Below are 18,180 nucleotides of genomic sequence, written 5' to 3' on the forward strand. Positions count from 1 at the left end.
GAATATACCTTCTGGCTGAACATTTTAAGGGAAAGAGCCAAGGACTTAGTGAACCAATATCAGTTGCAGTAGACAGATTGCTTAAAGAAGACTTTACTGAGTGAGCTCCTGCACATTTGAAGGGTCACACGGGAGGTATTTGGTGAAGAAGAGACTCCATTCTATGTGCAGCAAGATGGCTGTGTTTTAGAATCCACTGTGAATACTGCTAAGTTGAATAGAGTGTTTGGGTGCTTCTTCTCTGCTTGAAAGAAAGAGAGCCAAGTTGCAGGAGAAAGGAAAAGTGGAAATCTCTCATAGGAGAAGGCATGGCCTAACTGTGATACAGAAGGCTGAGTGCTGAGCTCTGGAAAGAGAGGAAAACATAGTTGCTTGAAAGTTCGAAGACGAGACTAAAAACCCATGCTTGGAGAAGCATGTGACTGTAATTATTAGGCTTTAATTGAGTTATAACTATAAGTTTCTGCAAGTAAAGTTTTTCAGTGTTAAAGTCTGGACATGGGTTAAATTTCGAAAGAAGGGTATCAGTCACACACACACACACACACGATTTGAGCTTTTTTGCTGCATTTTTGCTACCCTCACTTCAACAAAATATACGTTGGTTTCCGGAACTCCCTCTCATGCCTTTGGGTTTGCACTACTGTGTTAATTTGGTGAATGGCGATAACAGATTATATTCTTAGGGTGTGGCTAACCCCCAGTGTTTTGCACTGTTTGCTTTGCAGCCACAAAAGGCAATGACCATGCCAGATTGCACAAAAGACATGCTTCGGGGTTGGGGGGGGGGGAGAGGGAGAGAGAAATGGAAGACACATGGGTGCTGTAGTTTGCTACTATGAGTTATTATGATGGTTTTGAGCAAGAGACTCTCTGCCAAGTTTATTGCTGGCGTCAGCAGCCGCAGTATTGTTCTCAATGGGCTTTTAAAGTTTATTTTTTTCTGGGTTGGGAAATGTGTTCCAAATTCAGGAAACAAACTTTAGAGTGATGTTGTGAGAGCGGAGGGAGATGGTCTTGGGACAAAACAAAGGCGGGGGGGGGGACTTGTTCTTTTGCAAGAACAAAGAGTACAGGAATTCTCCTCTCATAAGGGATTAGTGAGAAACCAAATTCGATTATTAAAAGAGATCTCTATCTCTGGGAAATGGGTACCAGAGTTTGTTTAGTGTTTAGCCGCTTAGAAGGTATGTGGGCATCTAGCAATATATGTATTAAGAAATAATAAATAAAAAATGTAAGTGCATATGTTGTTAGTGGAATGCACGACAGTGGACTTTTCCCTGTAATGTGAGAAGGAATCTGTGGGTGCGGCTTTTGTATCTTATTCACAAAAATGTGATGAAGTCTCTGGACTCCAAAATATTCCAGTTCCGAAGCAAACGTGTCAAGCTTTTCGTTTCCAAATGCACTAAGCCCCTTAAGCTATTTTGTTGTCCCATTCAGCTCAGCATTGTCTGCAGTGACTAGCAGAGGAACTCTGGGATCCTCAACCGAAGGTCTTTCTTAATCATAGAATCATAGAGTTGGAAGAGACCACAAGGGCCATCCAGTCCAACCCCCTGCCAAGCAGGGAACACCATCAAAGCATTCCTGACAGATGGTTGTCAAGCCTCCGCTTAAAGACCTCAAATGATGGAGACTCCATCCACCACACTCCTTGGCAGCAAATCCCACTGTCGAACAGCTCTTACTGTCAGGAAGTTCTTCCTAATGTTTAGGTGGAATCTTCTTTCTTGTAGCTTGACTCCATTGCTCTGTGTCCGCTTCTCTGGAACAGCAGAAAACAACCTTTCACCCTCTTCTATATGACATCCTTTTATATATTTGAACATGGCTATCATATCACCCCTTAACCTTCTCTTCTCCAGGCTAAACATACCCAGCTCCCTAAGCCGTTCCTCATAAGGCATCGTTTCCAGGCCTTTGACCTTCTCTTCTCCAGGCTAAACATACCCAGCTCCCTAAGCCGTTCCTCATAAGGCATCGTTTCCAGGCCTTTGACCGTCTCTTCTCCAGGCTAAACATACCCAGCTCCCTAAGCCGTTCCTCATAAGGCATTGTTTCCAGGCCTTTGACCATTTTGGTTGCCCTCTTCTGGACACGTTCCAGCTTGTCAGTATCCTTCTTGAACTGTGGTGCCCAGAACTGGAGGTGAGGTCTGACCAGAGCAGAATACAGTGGTACTCTTACTTCCCTTGATCTAGATGCTATACTCCTATTGATGCAGCCCAGAATTGCATTGGCTTTTTTAGCTGCTGCATCACACTGCTGACTCATGTCAAGTTTGTGGTCTACCAAGACTCCTAGATCCTTTTCACATGTACTGCTCTCAAGCCAGGTGTCACCCATCCTGTATTTGTGCCTTTAATTTTTTTTGCCCAAGTGTAGTACTTTACATTTCTCCCTGTTAAAATTCATCTTGTTTGCTTTGACCAGTTGTCTAATCTGTTAATGTCATTTTGAAGTGTGATCCTGTCCTCTGGGGTATTAGCCACCCCTCCCAATTTGGTGTCACCTGCAAACTTGGCTCAGGATGCCCTCAAGCCCATCGTCCAAGTCATTGATAAAGATGTTGAATAAGACTGTACTTTAATACGTGTGCTTTAAAAATACACAGATTAATGAAAATAACACAGAGAGATGCATATTAGAGAAAATGTAACCATTTGATGTCCATCCAGAGTGATTTTCTCAGTTAATACGTCTTTTGGATAGCTAACAAAAAGTGTGGGGAAGCCTTGTTGGTAGTTGTGTTGATTTTCATATGCAGAAATCTCAGTGTGCTTGTATGGATGGCGACCACAAAGGGCTTTTGCTGCGTCTGTGTAATGTTTGCTTATGACAATCTACAAAACAGTCCTTAGGTTGAACCCCTTGTGTCTCCTTTGAGAGTTGGACGGGCAGCATTAAGCCATTTCTTAAGATGATGCATGATTGGAATGACTTCATCTGGGAGTCTCTTGATTGCAACCTTCACAAAATGTCAAAGAAGAATGGTCTTCCAATTTGCGAAATCTCTGCATTAAGGCAAAAATGCCTCTCGGACAGATTGTGGCAATGTTAAACATGCAGCGTTGACAAGGTAGACTCAGATCACACAGTTGGAAGCTTTACATAAGGAGTTTGCTTGTGGGTTCATTGTCAAAGTAGGAATTTGAAATGTGTTTGGTGCCAGCGCAGTTCCTTCGTAACTTCTGGACACAAGTTTGTGGACCAGAAGTGCTGCATTGGTGGTTAAACCTCCTGCGCCTTGTTTCGTTTTATATTTTCATTTGGTATTTTGCAAGAAGCTTACCTGTACGAGAATTCTGTGTTTCTACATACCAAAACGCCATTTGTAAAGGCGGTTTTTGAAAGAAAAAAAGAGAAAAAACTTGAGTAATTGACTTTAATAATTATTTATCCGAAGCGGCTCCCCAGACATGCTATTTTTCAGGCAGGTGGGTCTCTGTTGCTTTCTGGGAGAGGTGAGGGGGCGGAGAGTTCAGCATAGAGCCAAGGCAGTACTGGATTGAGTTTGCACCATGCAGAATTTTCCTCCCTCCCTATTTCGAGGTAAGCAGTCACAGTCCACCTGCTGAGAAGTGGGCATCGTGGCTGGTGAGCTGCTTCTGATATTATTTTTGATAGTGGCTGTGGTTGGGGGGTGGGTCTTTTCTGTTGCGGTGCCCACTCTTCGAAAACCACCTCCCTTCAGAAATTATACAAGCACCAGAAGCACAGCACAGCACAGCACCATATTACATAATGAGATCTTTTGGGCCTGTTACATTGACTTGCTGCTTTTTACTCAGCGATGGATTTTGACATTTTTATTCATTGTTTACTGTATTGATTTTATGGATTCTGCCATATTTATTCATAATAGTGTTGATTTTAATGAGTGTGTATTGTAAACTGCTTTACTCTTTTTTTAAAAAATGTTAGGTGGCATTTGAGTGGTTTTAGAATTTTTTTTATAACCCCCTTTATATAAAATGTTCAATCTGGCTTAGAACAAAATAATAAAACATAAACATTGATACTGTAACATGCATTTTTTTTACTATTAGCAGGCATAAGGAAAGTTCATCAGTCCCTTTTATTTCACCATAAAATATTTTCAAATCCCCTTTACCAAAAATTGCAAGCTCCTTGAGGCAGATATCTCTCTTTTTATTATTCTTCTAGAGCTCCTAATACCTCGGTAGGTTTGTTGAGCAGGGGACTCTTATTAATTCTCAGGGTTGTCAGTTTGAGCCTTACATTGAGTGAACGATTCCTGTATTGTAGGGGGTTGGACTAAATGACCCTCGCTGTCCTTTCCAACTCTAAGATTCTGTGATCATATTAATGATAATCTCTCTTTTATGTTTCTGCAGATCATGGGACATTCTGATTGGGATCACAAACGAGGACCCAGAGGATCTCAGGTGAGTTTTTGCAAGGTTTTTCTACAGCTGGTGTAAAGGAGGGTTGGGAATGTGGTTGCTTGGGAATGTGAGTCTACGTTGGGTTAAATATTTCTCCAATATATTTGGTGGGCAATCTGGGCAATCAAACGTACCAGCGGTGTGTAGGGATTTCTCAAACCTATCTGAATGGCGACCTGTAATGAGATATTGGTCCTTATTTCCTTCCTGAAATCAGATAAAGCTCCTGCAGAATATATAGTTCCACTTGAGCTCTACAAGGAATATATAGAATGGTGGAAACCTATCCTGACTGGATGTTTATTTGCTACCATAAACAACACAGACCAATGCTTTCTGCATGGAAAATGACTATCATTTTCCCAATGTGTATAAGAAAGGATACAGGAATGAATTATCTACCTAACTATTGGCCAGTCAGCTGGTTAGACTTCTCCTCAAAGGTATATGCATGGTGTCAAATTACCAGTTTTAATTTATTTAAATGCAATAATTTCAAAGCTTTTTAAACGTTGCCATCTTTAAGCCTTTCGATGGCGGGTTTTTGCATGTATCCCTCTAATTTATATAGGAAATACTGTGTAAGTGTGTGTGTTCTGAGGAGCTAGAACCACACACTTTAAATTAATCAATAACGAAGTGTCATCACGGATGTTTCAAATGTTTAAGGCTGTTGACTTCTTGGTGACATCTGAACAGCATATGTTCGTGCTGTGCAACCCTAGCCCAGCCTTCCTGGGAGTCAGCACCATTGAATTCAATGGGATTGCTACTGAATATACATGGTTGGGATTGTGCTGTAAGGCTGTAAACCTAAAAATGCTTACTTGGAACTAAGTCCTGCTGAACTCACTGGGACCATTGCATCAGCATCCAAAGGACTGGGATGCTAATCCTATAATACAGACAGATATGGATAATGGGTTCTGCCCAACTAACTTATACAGTGGTTCCTCTACTTACGAATATCTCTACTTACGAACGTTTCTACTTACGAATGGAGCTCCGTCCGCCATCTTGGATGCGGTTTAGATAGGATTTTTTCCACTTACGAATTTTTAGATAGGGTTGCTTCGACTTCTACCTACAATTTTTTCCAATTTACGAATGTGTGTTCGGAACGCATTAAATTCGTAAGTAGAGGTACCACTGTACTCGGAGTAGACCCATTGACATTAATGAATCTTAAGTTAGTTGTGTCTATTGACTTCACTGGGTCTACTCTGAGTAGGACTACCATGGGATACAAGGCGCTATTGCTTATTTTTTAATTCATATTCACCCTCATAATATATACATACATATAAGTAGGTTTGTTAAAAAATTAGTACATTCCATTTTCTTGTACAGTGGTACCTCTACTTATGAATAACTCTACTTACGAATGTTTCTACTTACGAACGGAGCTCCGTCCGCCATCTTGGATGCGGTTTAGATAGGATTTTTTCTACTTTCGGATTTTTTCTCCCAATGCATTCCTATGGGATTCAACTTACAAATTTTTTCTACTTACGAATGTGCTTTCGGAATGCATTAAATTTGTAAGTAGAGGTACCACTGTATAGTATCCATTGGTGTCTTCCGAAATTGCTTTGTTTTTCCACGTGACCAGAAGATACGTATGTTTTTAAGAAAGTATTTTAATGTAAAAGCAAAGGAAGAGTGAGAAGTCACATGAAAGGGTGTTACTACGGTAGGGTAAGGGGCTCTTAGGGGAAAGAGGTGGTAGCCTACAGTGGAGAATTGGCAAGTGTCAAGTGAAAGAGCAGTATATAGAGAAAGGAGAGAGAATGGATATAGAACAGTGCAAGACCTTGGAGACATCTGGTTAGCACAAGATGAGAGAGAGAGAGAGAGAGAGAGAGAGAGAGAAAATCTATTATACTTTGGCCACTGGGAGAGTGGGAACGGGACATGTTGCCCCATGGTTGAACCAGCTTCTCCTTGTTTTCTGCATACCTTGATTAGTTTTTGAAAGGACAGACACTAGGAATGGGAGCTGAAGAATGGAAACTTATTCCCAAGGAAATATAAACATATTTTCGGCTACAACACTGAGCTGAATTATAACGCCGGCATACTGTGTGCGTTTATTTTATTTGTATTTATTTGTTTGGCTTTGCTGCCATGGAAACACAACAGATTTTGGGGATTTGTCACACAATCAGGTTGCCAATTCCATATTTATTTGAATCATCTGCATATAAAAAGTGTGGTCCATCTCCAACTACTATGTGATTGAAGAGTTGCTAGGTTTAGTTTTTAAAATAAAATAATATAAAATAAAGAGTACTATAAAGACTAGTGTTATGCTTGTCTGTTTGGTGATTAGTGAAAAACTCCTCAGTTTTGTGAAATTCAAATGAACTTGGTTCTTTTAATAACCCCAGTACTTATGGAAGGAGAATCCCTGCAAGGAGGAGAGCAGAGGAAAATGGAAAGAAGTGTTGATGGGAGAGTCAGGAAGGGAGAAAAGGAAGAGGAGAGAAGTGTTGTGTTCTTCCATTTTCTGAACTTTTCCCCATGATGCTGACTGCTGTGAGATTTACCATGGACTGCAGAATTGTCGTACTGTTGAAATCTTCTTCCTCAAACCAAAACAAGGGCGGAATTTGTCTCTTGAGTTAATATGTTTCATAGGATGTATCGCCTATATTAAATAATTTTGAGTATTAAGTTAAAGATCAAGTAATCTTGAAGATGTGCCCAAGGAGAAATAATTGGGACTTCACAAGGCTGGGTTAATCTACCATGAAATTAGACCGGTGGTCTTCAGCTTTTTGAGATACAGGACCTTTACCTCCAAAGCAGAATGTGAGACTCACTTTTAGCATGTATGTCATCTTTATCCTTTGGGTTTCCATTTATTGGATGAATTTCTCCCAAATTGATTTTTGAACTTTGAATTTTATTTTTATTCATGCTTTTATACTGCATTTTATGCTGCTTTTATGTTGTATTACAATTAAGTGTTTTAAATTTGTTGTTAGCCGCCCTGAGCTCGGGTTTCTGAACCAGGAAGGGCGGGGTATAAATTAAATTATTATTATTATTATTATTAGGCTTTCTTCGACTCTTCTTTGAAGGAAAAAACAATGGGGTGGGGTGCCCTTCATCCACCTTAGGTAGGGATGTGACTTGAGATGCAAGAAAAATCTCATCCAGTTTGTGTTTAAAGCCCAACCTACCTATTTTGCACTTTTGAAAACAACAAGGGAACCAAAACAAAGCCATTCTCCAAAATTCGCACTTCTCTTAATTTTGTTATGCAGTTCTCCAGTCACGTAATGTGTACAGAAAAGTATATAAAATGGAGAGTATGCATTAAAACGCATGTGTCTGTGAAAATAGCATATTCACAATTATATTGGGGAAACTTCTCTGCAAAAATGTGTATGTTGGGCATGATTGCATGTAAAGATGTGCTTGTATTGAGATCAACGTGGACTTAAATGCCGATGAAATTGCATGTGGATTTAAAAACGGGGGAGGAATCACAAATTAATGTGAACTGACAGAGAGAGAGAGAGAGAGAGAGAGAGAGAGAAACAAAAATGGACAGATTCGCCAATCCCTAGCTGTTACCCATATGTGGATCAGGACTGCTCAAGTGAGGACCGGTGGCATAAATCAACTTTCGCATCACTGTCAGGATCTGGCTCTCTGGGCTGACTGTGATAACGATTACAGTGGTACCTCGGTTTACGAACACAATTGGTTCCGGAAGTCTGTTCATAAACTGAAGCGTTCATAAACTGAAGCGAACTTTCCCATTGAAAGTAATGGAAAGTGAATTAATCCATTCCAGATGGGTCCGCGGCGTTCATAAACCGAAAATTCATAAACCGAGGTGTTCATAAACCGAGGTTCCACTGTATTGGAAAAACAGAGCTTACTCTCTTTCTGGGGAGTTTGCTGAGATGCTGGTAGTCTGGTCTTAAGCTCAAGCTGAGACTTTGGTTTGTGTTGCTTGAAGCTTGGTTTGCAAGTTGGGCACCAGCCAGGACTTTGAGGAGCAGATGCATCTTATACAGGATAGAAAGGTATGGTTATGTCTTCAAGAGCCCTAAAGAGCACAGTTGACACCCGGTGTTATATATGTAGAAGGCCTGTACATACTCAAGGCCCAATTTGAGTCTCAGAGGCTGAAGGAGGTTGTATGAGGCCAAAGGATTGGTGGGGCCATTTCTGGGAAATTAAGCACCCACAGCTGTTCTTCTGCTGCTGCTACTGATCTAACCAGCCTTCTGTGCCAGTTGTTGTTGTTGTTGTTGTTGTTGTTGTTGTTGTTGTTGTTGTTTTTAATCATGGGGAAGCCTAAGGGCCAGATCTTAAGACCCAGTTGGCATTTCACAGATGATATATTGTGTGTCTTTGGATAGGCCAATGTTTACTGCAGAACAGTTTAGACCTCTTTGGCTTTGTCGACTCCCCGCTTCACAACTCTGCTCCACCCTTTCGTAACAGCATGATCAATGTGGGTTGAGCTTGAAGACTCAATCGCACAGCCACTTCATCATCCACCTCAAATGTCAATTGTTCCATAGATGAACCGAACAACTTTTCTCTGCCCAGAATCTTCCAATCACCCCACTTCATTGGAGGTCCAGTGTGTTACGAGAGAAGGGTAACATCCTTTCTTTATCCACTTTCTCAGTGCCATGCATCGTTTTCTAAACTTCTATCATATCACCTCTTGAGTTTTTCTCTAAACTGAAAAGTCCCAAATGCTGGAACCTTTCCTTATTGAGCGGGGGGAGGTTGCTTCATGTCCCTTTTCTACTTTTTAAGGTGAGGCAACCACAACTATACCCAGTATTCCAAATGCAGTCGCACCAAAGATTTGTACAGCGCCACTCTGATATTGGCTTTATGACTTCTGGCCAGCAAAGCCGCCTCTGTTGGAAATCCAAAACTTTGCATCGCACACTTTGCTTGCAGGCACACAGATCTTCACCTGTAGAGGTGTGCTTCCTGCAAAACTGTACACCTTTCCGTTGGTTCTTTTGTGTAATGCTCCACCCCTAAGTCGTTTCCCCTTCTGTGGGGGACTGGGAAAGCATTGCTTTTTTTTTTCTTTAAAGGAAAGTGAGAGATAGAAAAGAGACGCCAGTTTATTGAGGATGCCATATGGACAGGATTTAGCTGCTGATACAGTTCTGGTGCTGTTGGTTTGTTGAGTGGGTGTTGAGGCATAACCCCTGGTCTTCAGGGAACAAGCAGTCCTTCATTTTGCAGACTTCCATGAGTCGATGCTCATATAGAGAGAGGAAGGGAGGCACACAGGTCCGGTGTGTTTTAATTCACATTAAATATAAAAGCTCTCAATTATATATAGCTGAGGTGCTGCAATTTACCCTTCCAGTTCCTAAGCAACAGCTATTTTCAGATTGAGTGTGTCTGGTGGTGTTGTCTACCTACTTCATGCGTCTATGAGGTAATTCATCATCGAATGCTGCTGGGTTATTTTTTCCCCCTCCACCCCACTATCTCTCCTGTGGCTGCTTCCTATAGAGAGATCAAGGCTTGCAAAACTGGGAAGAGTTTGGACCAAACAAACAAACAAATCCACCATTTCCCCCACGGCTTCCTTGCAACACCTTTGCAAACACAAAACTTTGGGATCCTTGAAGTCGACTTGAGCGATGCAACGGAAGGGTCGGGAATAATATTTTTTTGCTGCTGGTTTGAAAGTATTCTGAGGAAGAGCCTTCTTGAGCAAAACTGGGAATCATGAAGCGGCGACCTTTGCTCTTGTTGAAGCGGCGATGGGAGTCTATCCCTGTTACCGAGCAGGTACTGTGGGCTTCTCTTTATAATTTCATCTCTTGGTGATAATGGCACAAAGAACTGCCAGTTGTTGTTCTTATGGTTCTAGGAAGCTGGTGGGCATTGCCTGTCGTTTCTCTCAAGCTTGTTATTAAGATTTTGGCTTCAAAATTGCAGTTGGTGCTTCTCTTAGAGCTGTAGAAGTCAGATGCTGAAAAAGATCATGTTCGTCACAGCACACAGAAAATCTGCAAGGCAAGATCTGAAGAGCACGGTTCTGATGAGAGTTGCAGAGAGTCAGCAAATAGCGTAATAGTTCTAGAGTTGTTGGGTAGCCTTTGGAAAGGAACCCCAACCTAAATATGAGGGGTAGTGTGAGTTGCACATTTATATATGTCTACATTTAAGTAATGAATAATTTGTTAGCTGGTGCCGGTGAATTCATGGCTTATGCGTGCCTGAGAAATTCTGAAAAGTGTGTTACACAGCAGAGGCTGCTGGGGTTTTGGTAGTGGTTGAATGGTAACAAATTAATAAAGTTACTGCATATGGTTATTCTTCAAAGGATGTCACTTTAATGCAGACCTTTGGTTAAATCTCAGCAAGACAGACTCGATTATCTTTTGCAGCATATAATTGCACATTTGTGGCATTAGTACAAGTGCAAAAATCCCAAGTATTCGTCATCATCCCCCCCCCTCAAAATATTGCTGTGAACATCTAAGAATGTTGAGTTCTTTTTTTAAAAAAAAATCCCTGTGCAAAGTTGGTGCATAAAAGTTGCTTCTGGCTCCATTAATCTTCATCTGTTATCTGAGCATTCTTAGCTCTGTGGTGGAGATTGCATCACTGTTGCCAGCAAGAGTGGTGGGGCATAAGTGCTCAAAGTAGTGGAGTTTTTTGTTTTATCGACCAGGAGAAGACAGGCAAGCACAGGTTCCTTTGTTGGATGCAACAACCCCAGCTTCCTTAAACCTCCTTCGGTGCTCACACCATGTCGTAACCCCAGTGCTACCACACAATGGGGGGGTTTAATGTTGGTTGAGGAACCCAGTACATTTCCGAGCACAATTCAAAGTGTTGGTGCTGACCTTTAAAGCCCTAAATGGCCTCGGTCCAGTATACCTGAAGGAGCGACTCCACCCCCATCGTTCAGCCCGGACACTGAGGTCCAGCACTGAGGGCCTTCTGGTGGTTCCCTCGTTGCGAGAAGCCAAGTTGCAGGGAAGTAGGCAGAGGGCCTTCTCGGTAGTGGCGCCCGCCCTGTGGAATGCCCTCCCATCAGATGTCAAAGAGAAAAACAACTACCAGACTTTTAGAAGACATCTGAAGGCAGCCCTGTTTAGGGGGGCTTTTAATGTTTAATAGATTACTGTATTTTATTTTTCGGTTGGAAGCAGAAGTTGGAAGAGTGGCTGGGGAAACCCAGCCAGATGGGTGGGGTATAAATAATACATTATTATTATTATTATTATTATTATTATTATTATTATTATGAGGGAGAGCAGCTACAGACAGCCTCCTCCCATCTTAAGCACAAGCTCTTCTCCCAGCGGCAGTGGGAGCGGGGAGGGGGATGTCTCCAGCGGGGAATCAGGAAGTAGGGGGCATGGCTCAGGTAGGATAGCAGAGCCACTGCTCCGCTCGGGAGAGGAAATGGGAAGCAGGGAAAGCGCAACCAGAAGACCGCTCCCGCCAACCCCGGAATTGCGCAAAAAGCGTCGGGGGCGGAGATTCAATGTTCCCAGGCTACTTTGTTGGAGGAAAACGCGGGAATCTCCATTCGGAGGTTCTGACCATGACTGACAACATGTACATAGTACTGACTCTGCACTGTAAATAGTTTGCACATAATAAAAGCATGAAAAGGCAACGTCGTGAGGAGTCTTTACTCTAGAGTAGCCGCTACCGCGCCTGTGACAATTATTATTATTACTACTATTATTATTATTATTACCAGATTCTTAAACCCAGAAAAAGGCATTGGTTTGTTGCATAGTTTAAGATCCTAACAATTAAACCAGCATCTTCCCACAGCTCCCTGATTCAGATGTATTGGAGGAACTGAAGTTTAAGCAAACCAGAATCAAAACACTGCCAATCTGTGGGGAACGGGAGCATCAGAGTTATGGTTCATTAAGCCAGGGACATTACATCTAAAGTGACCCACTGAGCTACCACTTTCTGTGTGGTAGAGGCTTCTTCAGATCTGTAACTTGGTGACATTTACCATGTGATAACTCATACTTGTGGAGCGGCTTACTTAGTTGATTGGAATGTTTTCTTGTATAAGGTTCTCAATAGCCTGGCAGGGGAAAAAACAAACAAACATTCAGTGTGCCGTGAGGAGCACCAGATCAGTAGCTTACTACATGCAAGTCTTCCCAGGGTTTGAGCTGGAAGACCTGGAGTCAGTTAGGAACTCTACTTCATTCAAAACTCTGCTTCACTGCACCACCACAAAGTCTGTTCATAGAATCATAGAGTTGGAAGAGACCACAAGGGCCATCCAGTCCAACCCCCTGCCAAGCAGGAAACACCATCAAAGCATTCCTGACAGATGGCTGTCAAGCCTCTGCTTAAAGACCTCCAAAGAAGGAGACTCCACCACACTCCTTGGCAGCAAATTCCACTGCCGAACAGCTCTTACTGTCAGGAAGTTCTTCCTAATGTTTAGGTGGAATTTTCTTTCTTGTAGTTTGAATCCATTGCTCCGTGTCCGCTTCTCTGGAGCAGCAGAAAACAACCTTTCTCCCTCCTCTATATGACATCCTTTTATATATCTGAACATGGTTATCATATCACCCCTTAACCTTCACTTCTCCAGGCTAAACATACCCAGCTCCCTAAGCTGTTCCTCATAAGGCATCGTTTCCAGGCCTTTGACCATTTTGGTTGCCCTCTTCTGGACACGTTCCAGCTTGTCAGTATCCTTCTTGAACTGTGGTGCCCAGAACTGGACACAGTACTCCAGGTGAGGTCTGACCAGAGCAGAATACAGTGGTACTATTACTTCCCTTGATCTAGACGCTATACTCCTATTGATGCAGCCCAGAATTGCATTGTCTTTTTTAGCTGCTGCATCACACTGCTGACTCATGTCAAGTTTGTGGTCTACCAAGACTCCTAGATCCTTTTCACATGTACTGCTCTCAAGCCAGGTGTCTCCCATCCTGTATTTGTGCCTTTTCAGAGAAGAAGAAGTTATGGAGTTTGGATTTGATATCCCACTTTATCACTACCCTAAGGAGTCTCAAAGCAGCTAACAATCTCCTTTCCCTTCCTCCCCCACAACAAACACTCTGTGAGGTGAGTGGGGCTGAGAGACTTCAGAGAAGTGTGACTAGCCCAAGGTCACCCAGCAGCTGCATGTGGAGGATCGGGGACGCGAACCCGGTTCCCCAGATTACGAGTCTACCGCTCTTAACCACTACACCACACTGGCACTCTCCCTCTGCAAGAGAGACTTGCAGGCAGTTGACACCTGGACGCAACAACAACAGAGTTGTTCTGATCAGGGGGGCTGCTGATCCCATGCTTCTTCCTGCTGGAAGATGGAGCAAGCTTGTTTTCTGCTGCTTCCTATGGTACAACCCGAAGCAATATGGTACAACCCGATTCAAATGGCAAGGAGTTTCCAACTAAACTTTCAGAATGACTTTTTGATGGCAAGAGACAGTGGAAGGTGGTGGGCTCTCCTTCCTTGGAGGTTTTTAAGCAGAGGTTGGGTGGCCACCGATCAGAAGTGCTTTAGCTGTGATTCCTGCATTGCAGGGGGTTGGAATAGATGATCCTTGGGGTCGCGTCCAACTCTACAATTCTGTGAGTCTCTGCTGTGCAACTGTGTCGTCTGCTGAGCTCTGGTCAAAGTGGGGCAACTTGCCAAAGGAAGCTATGGGGCTTTCTCTCTACACGTCCAGAGTGATGGCAAGCAAGCCAGCTTCTTTGCTGCCTGCCGGTTGGTTTACCATCTGTTCCCATTATTTGCCACCTCTCTGCTCTTTGAGGGCTGGATCTTGCTAGCACTTGGACTCAGCCACTTGGCAATATCAGCCATCTCGTGGAGCAGTTTTATTAAAGTGGCCCTACTGTGGTGTCAGAAATGGTGCAGACTAAGCCATTACAGTAGACAGGAGAAAAATGCAGGCGAGCGGACTCTATGAAAAACAAGCATCTAATAAAGTGATAGGAATTTGTACAGTATTTCCCTCCCACACATACTTCTCTAGTTATATTGTAGCGTTAATATGTTTAACCCCAGAGGCACTGCCTATCGTCTTCCTCTGAGACCAAGTCCTACAAGGGTCAATACTAAGGAACTCAGCAGGGAGAAGGATAGGGAGAAAATTAGAACTAGTCGGCTCTGCCTATCATTGGCTCTGTCGCCTCTTACTGTTTTCGACCCTACATGGTCCAAAGGGCACCAGCCACCACTGGGGGCAAATGAGACCCCAAAATATACTGTAGAAAACGATGGTGTTTATTTTATTTTTTGCTTTGTATTTTTCCACCCTGTTCTGGAGTGTGCTTCTTGCGTGGGTAGTAATTGACGCCGCCTCTTCCAGTCTAAAACAATTGAAGAGGTTTTTTTTTCATCTAAATGCACAGAATCCCATCACAGGGAGCAGTGGGGGGGGGCAGAATCTTGCTTATTGATCCGCTGTATCTCGTAAGAAGAAAAGAGTCAAAAAGTCATTCTTGAAAAAGCTCCTTGTGTGCAGGTTTTGATTCTCTTGAACAGCTGCAAAGTGTTGGTTGAGAGCTTTGGGGAAATGCTTATTTTTCTTATGGAGAACCGATCTGGGTTTAATAGCTCTTCCACTTGTTTTAACCATCAGTGCGGTCATATGAGGAATTGCAGTGAAGGTGAGCAGATCACAGGTAATTCTCCCGCAAAGCTTGTCTCAAGGGGCAGCTCTAAACTGATGGTTGCTCAAAAGGTAATTCCAGCTGTGGAGCACTAAGGACCATGCTCCATGTTTTAGATGAAGAGAGGGAAAGTAGTAAGGAGGGATAAAGTTTTTTGCTTCAATCTCAGAAACTTATTGGTGGGAAATGATGGGGTAGCAAGATTTTTATAATTGCTTGTTTTCAAGGTAAAAGAGCCATGTGATTTTTTTGGAGGGTTCCGTACCCTACCCATACAGCAGATCCATTTAAAAGAAAAGACATTGAAAAAAATTGGGGCCATCCCTAATTTGTTGGGATCTGCTTAGTACTACTTTTAGAGTTAAATAAAATGTGTTTTCCGTAAAATGCTTAGTTTTCAAAGCAAGGACCTCTTTTCGCTATGTTTTCATTTTAAACCACCTGAAATAATAAACTTTGGAAAAAGGGGATCGGCAATTGCAGTTCTTAAAGTTGTCAAGACAGATCAAGCTCTTATTATCTGCCGAGTAGCTTGGATTTTTCAAATGGTTCCTTTTCCTACTGACTTACCTCCAGGTTCCCTGGCAAAAGAGAGTCGAGTAAACATTCCTTCATCATCTTGATTACATTAAGAGGCTGTAGCGAGACCATCGTGGTCTCAGAAGATAGCTGCATTCCAACATCAGGTTCTTCTACACACGCATAGGGACTGAGACAGATACTTGGCTTTCATACCTATTGGCCATGCGAGAGGGCTCCATAAAATTGCATTTTGATTATTAGCTCTCTCTTTTTTTGGCACCGCAGCAGGATTTTTTGCCTTGACGTTAAACTCGCCATTGCATTATACCTTGATATATATGCAGGCATTGCTGCAATCGGGATTTAGCAAGGTATGTGCATGTGTGTGTCTGTGTTTTAATTAAGAGAACTCTGCCTAATCTATAAGTCTCTTCCATACATGGTGGACGGTGGAGCTACTCTCTTAATGTCCCAAATGTTCTTGTTGATGCAAACTCTTCATCCAAGGGATGAAGCACAGAGTCAGCAGCCTCATGCTGGCGATGAGATTGCATGTTTGAATTCTCCCTTCTCAAAGATCTTCCTAAAGTGGCTTGGTATATATTGCGATTGCTAACCATGTCAATTGGCTCTTCTGTTCACTAATATTATCTGCATCCCATCTATTTTGCTGGGAGGGGTATCTCAGTCAGTAGAGCATGAGCCTCTTAATCCCAGAGTCATGGGTTCAATAATCCTGCATTGCAGGGGGTTGGACTAGTTGGCAATCATGATCCCTTCCAACACAGTTTTATGATTCTATGAACCACTGCTGGCCCCAGGATTTCAGGGGCTACCAGAGAACCCACTAAAGCTGGAAGAGAAGGGACATGAAAATCAAGAATGCTTTTTTAGGCTGATCTCCTTCAATGTTCTATTAATAGTAGGAAACATAGCTCCATCAGGGTATGGGGTCCTTTGCTGCTCTTGGGGCCCTGGCAAATGCCCAGCATTCCTACTTTCCGGAGCTGTTCTTGTACATTGCCGGTTGCCGGATTCTCTCTTTCCAGATCCTCTTTGATTTAAGGACCGTTATGAACTCATTTGGTTCCAGGCACGCCCTGAACTCTTTGTCCACTTTTGTGTCTTCCAAAGGACACCATTCTATGAAGGTCTGCATTTCATGAAATTTATGGGTTCTCAGCGGCTGCTCCCAGAATCTGGGACACCGTACCAAGGGAGACCTACCCTCTACGCTAGCCTGCTCTCCTCAAGTGTATTGAAAGATAGTCTCACTAGTATTGACACAAGTTCAATTTGCTTTTTTTAAATTATTTTTATTGAAGTTTTCAAACATAGAAGCAAAAAATAGAAAAGAAGAAAAATAATGAAAAAAATAAATCATCATCATATTTCCAAATGTATATAACCTCATCAAACATATAACATAAAAAATTAACAATTCATAATCTTATAATTCATAATTCAATAATGGACTTCCTCGAGTACCCTTTGCTTTTGTATATCCCTTGGGGGAGGGCACCATCTTCTCCTTTGCCTTAGGCAGCAAAATATCTTGAACTGGCCCCGTAAATAAATAGTGCCATCTTCTCAAGCTTTGTAAATAAGTATTTAAAAGCATCTTTCTTTATTTGCTTATTGAACTCCACATTGAAAATCTAAATTGATTGCAACCCTCAAAACTGATCCAACAAATTGAACAGAGATTTGGCAGTGGTGTGTGTGTGTGTAAACATAATTCAAATTATTGTAAACAATATAGTTTTATGCTTTTACTTCAATGTTACTGTTCTGTGGAAATGGATTGTAAGTTGACATTAAGAAGAATATTGTTACTGAAAAGTCCCATAGGAGGGGTTGTTTTTTTTGGGGGGGGGGGTTAGGTGAATGAACAGAAAGAGGAAACAGAAAGGGGAAATATTAGTAATGTGGTTTTCATTTGGCCCTGTCTTTTGATTTGAGAGATTTTGTATGAATGGTTTGCATTACGAGCCTAAAAGGAAAGGCAGGCTTGCTGGCTGGAATTCCTTTTCATAGCTGTCCTGTTTGCTAAAGAGGCTCACCAAGAGCGCTTCCAGGTGACGGGCAGTTTGGTGCTCATGGGCAAAATCAGAGCAGGAAGCAAGGTAAAACAAAAAAACAAGTACTTTGGAAAATGACAGATTTTCCTGGGTCAGAGCAGGAGTCCTCTGTGCAGCTTACAAACGTTGCACGAATATTCTCATTTTAAATTCCTGGGGGTTTACCTTAGTGAAGACCTCACTTGGAAAAACGATATAGCTCAGGTGGTTAGGAAGGCCCAACAGAGACTCCATTTTCTCAGGGTCTTGCAAAAGAACAATGTTAAATAACAGTTGCTGACCTCCTTCTACTGGTCCACAATAGAAAGTGTTCTCTCATATTGTATCACAGTGTGGTACATTGGCTTGACAGCCACGGACAGAAAGTCTTTACAGAGGGTGGTGAACACAGCACATGATATCATGGGCTGTCCCCTGAGCCCGCTAGATGACATCACAAGGGATTGTTGCCTTAGGAGAGCGAGAAAAATTCTCAGGGATGATTCACACCCCGGCCAGCACCTCTTTAATCTTCTAACCTCAGG

The 18,180-nt window shown here is 42.4% G+C and overlaps 1 protein-coding gene across 4 annotated transcripts in view; it reads left to right on the plus strand.

The window, feature by feature from the left end:
- The window catches only part of PDE3A (phosphodiesterase 3A), a 275,569-nt gene that overhangs the window by 179,386 nt on the left and 78,003 nt on the right, over positions 1–18,180 (plus strand). For all 4 annotated transcript variants that reach the window (XM_035127082.2, XM_035127086.2, XM_035127085.2 and 1 more), the window contains exon 2: positions 4,365–4,415. In XM_035127082.2, the coding sequence (XP_034982973.2) occupies positions 4,365–4,415 (51 nt within the window). The remainder of the gene's footprint in view (positions 1–4,364; positions 4,416–18,180) is intronic.

Source organism: Zootoca vivipara, chromosome 10, assembly GCF_963506605.1.
Source record: "Zootoca vivipara chromosome 10, rZooViv1.1, whole genome shotgun sequence".
Classification (NCBI taxonomy): Eukaryota; Metazoa; Chordata; class Lepidosauria; order Squamata; family Lacertidae; genus Zootoca; species Zootoca vivipara.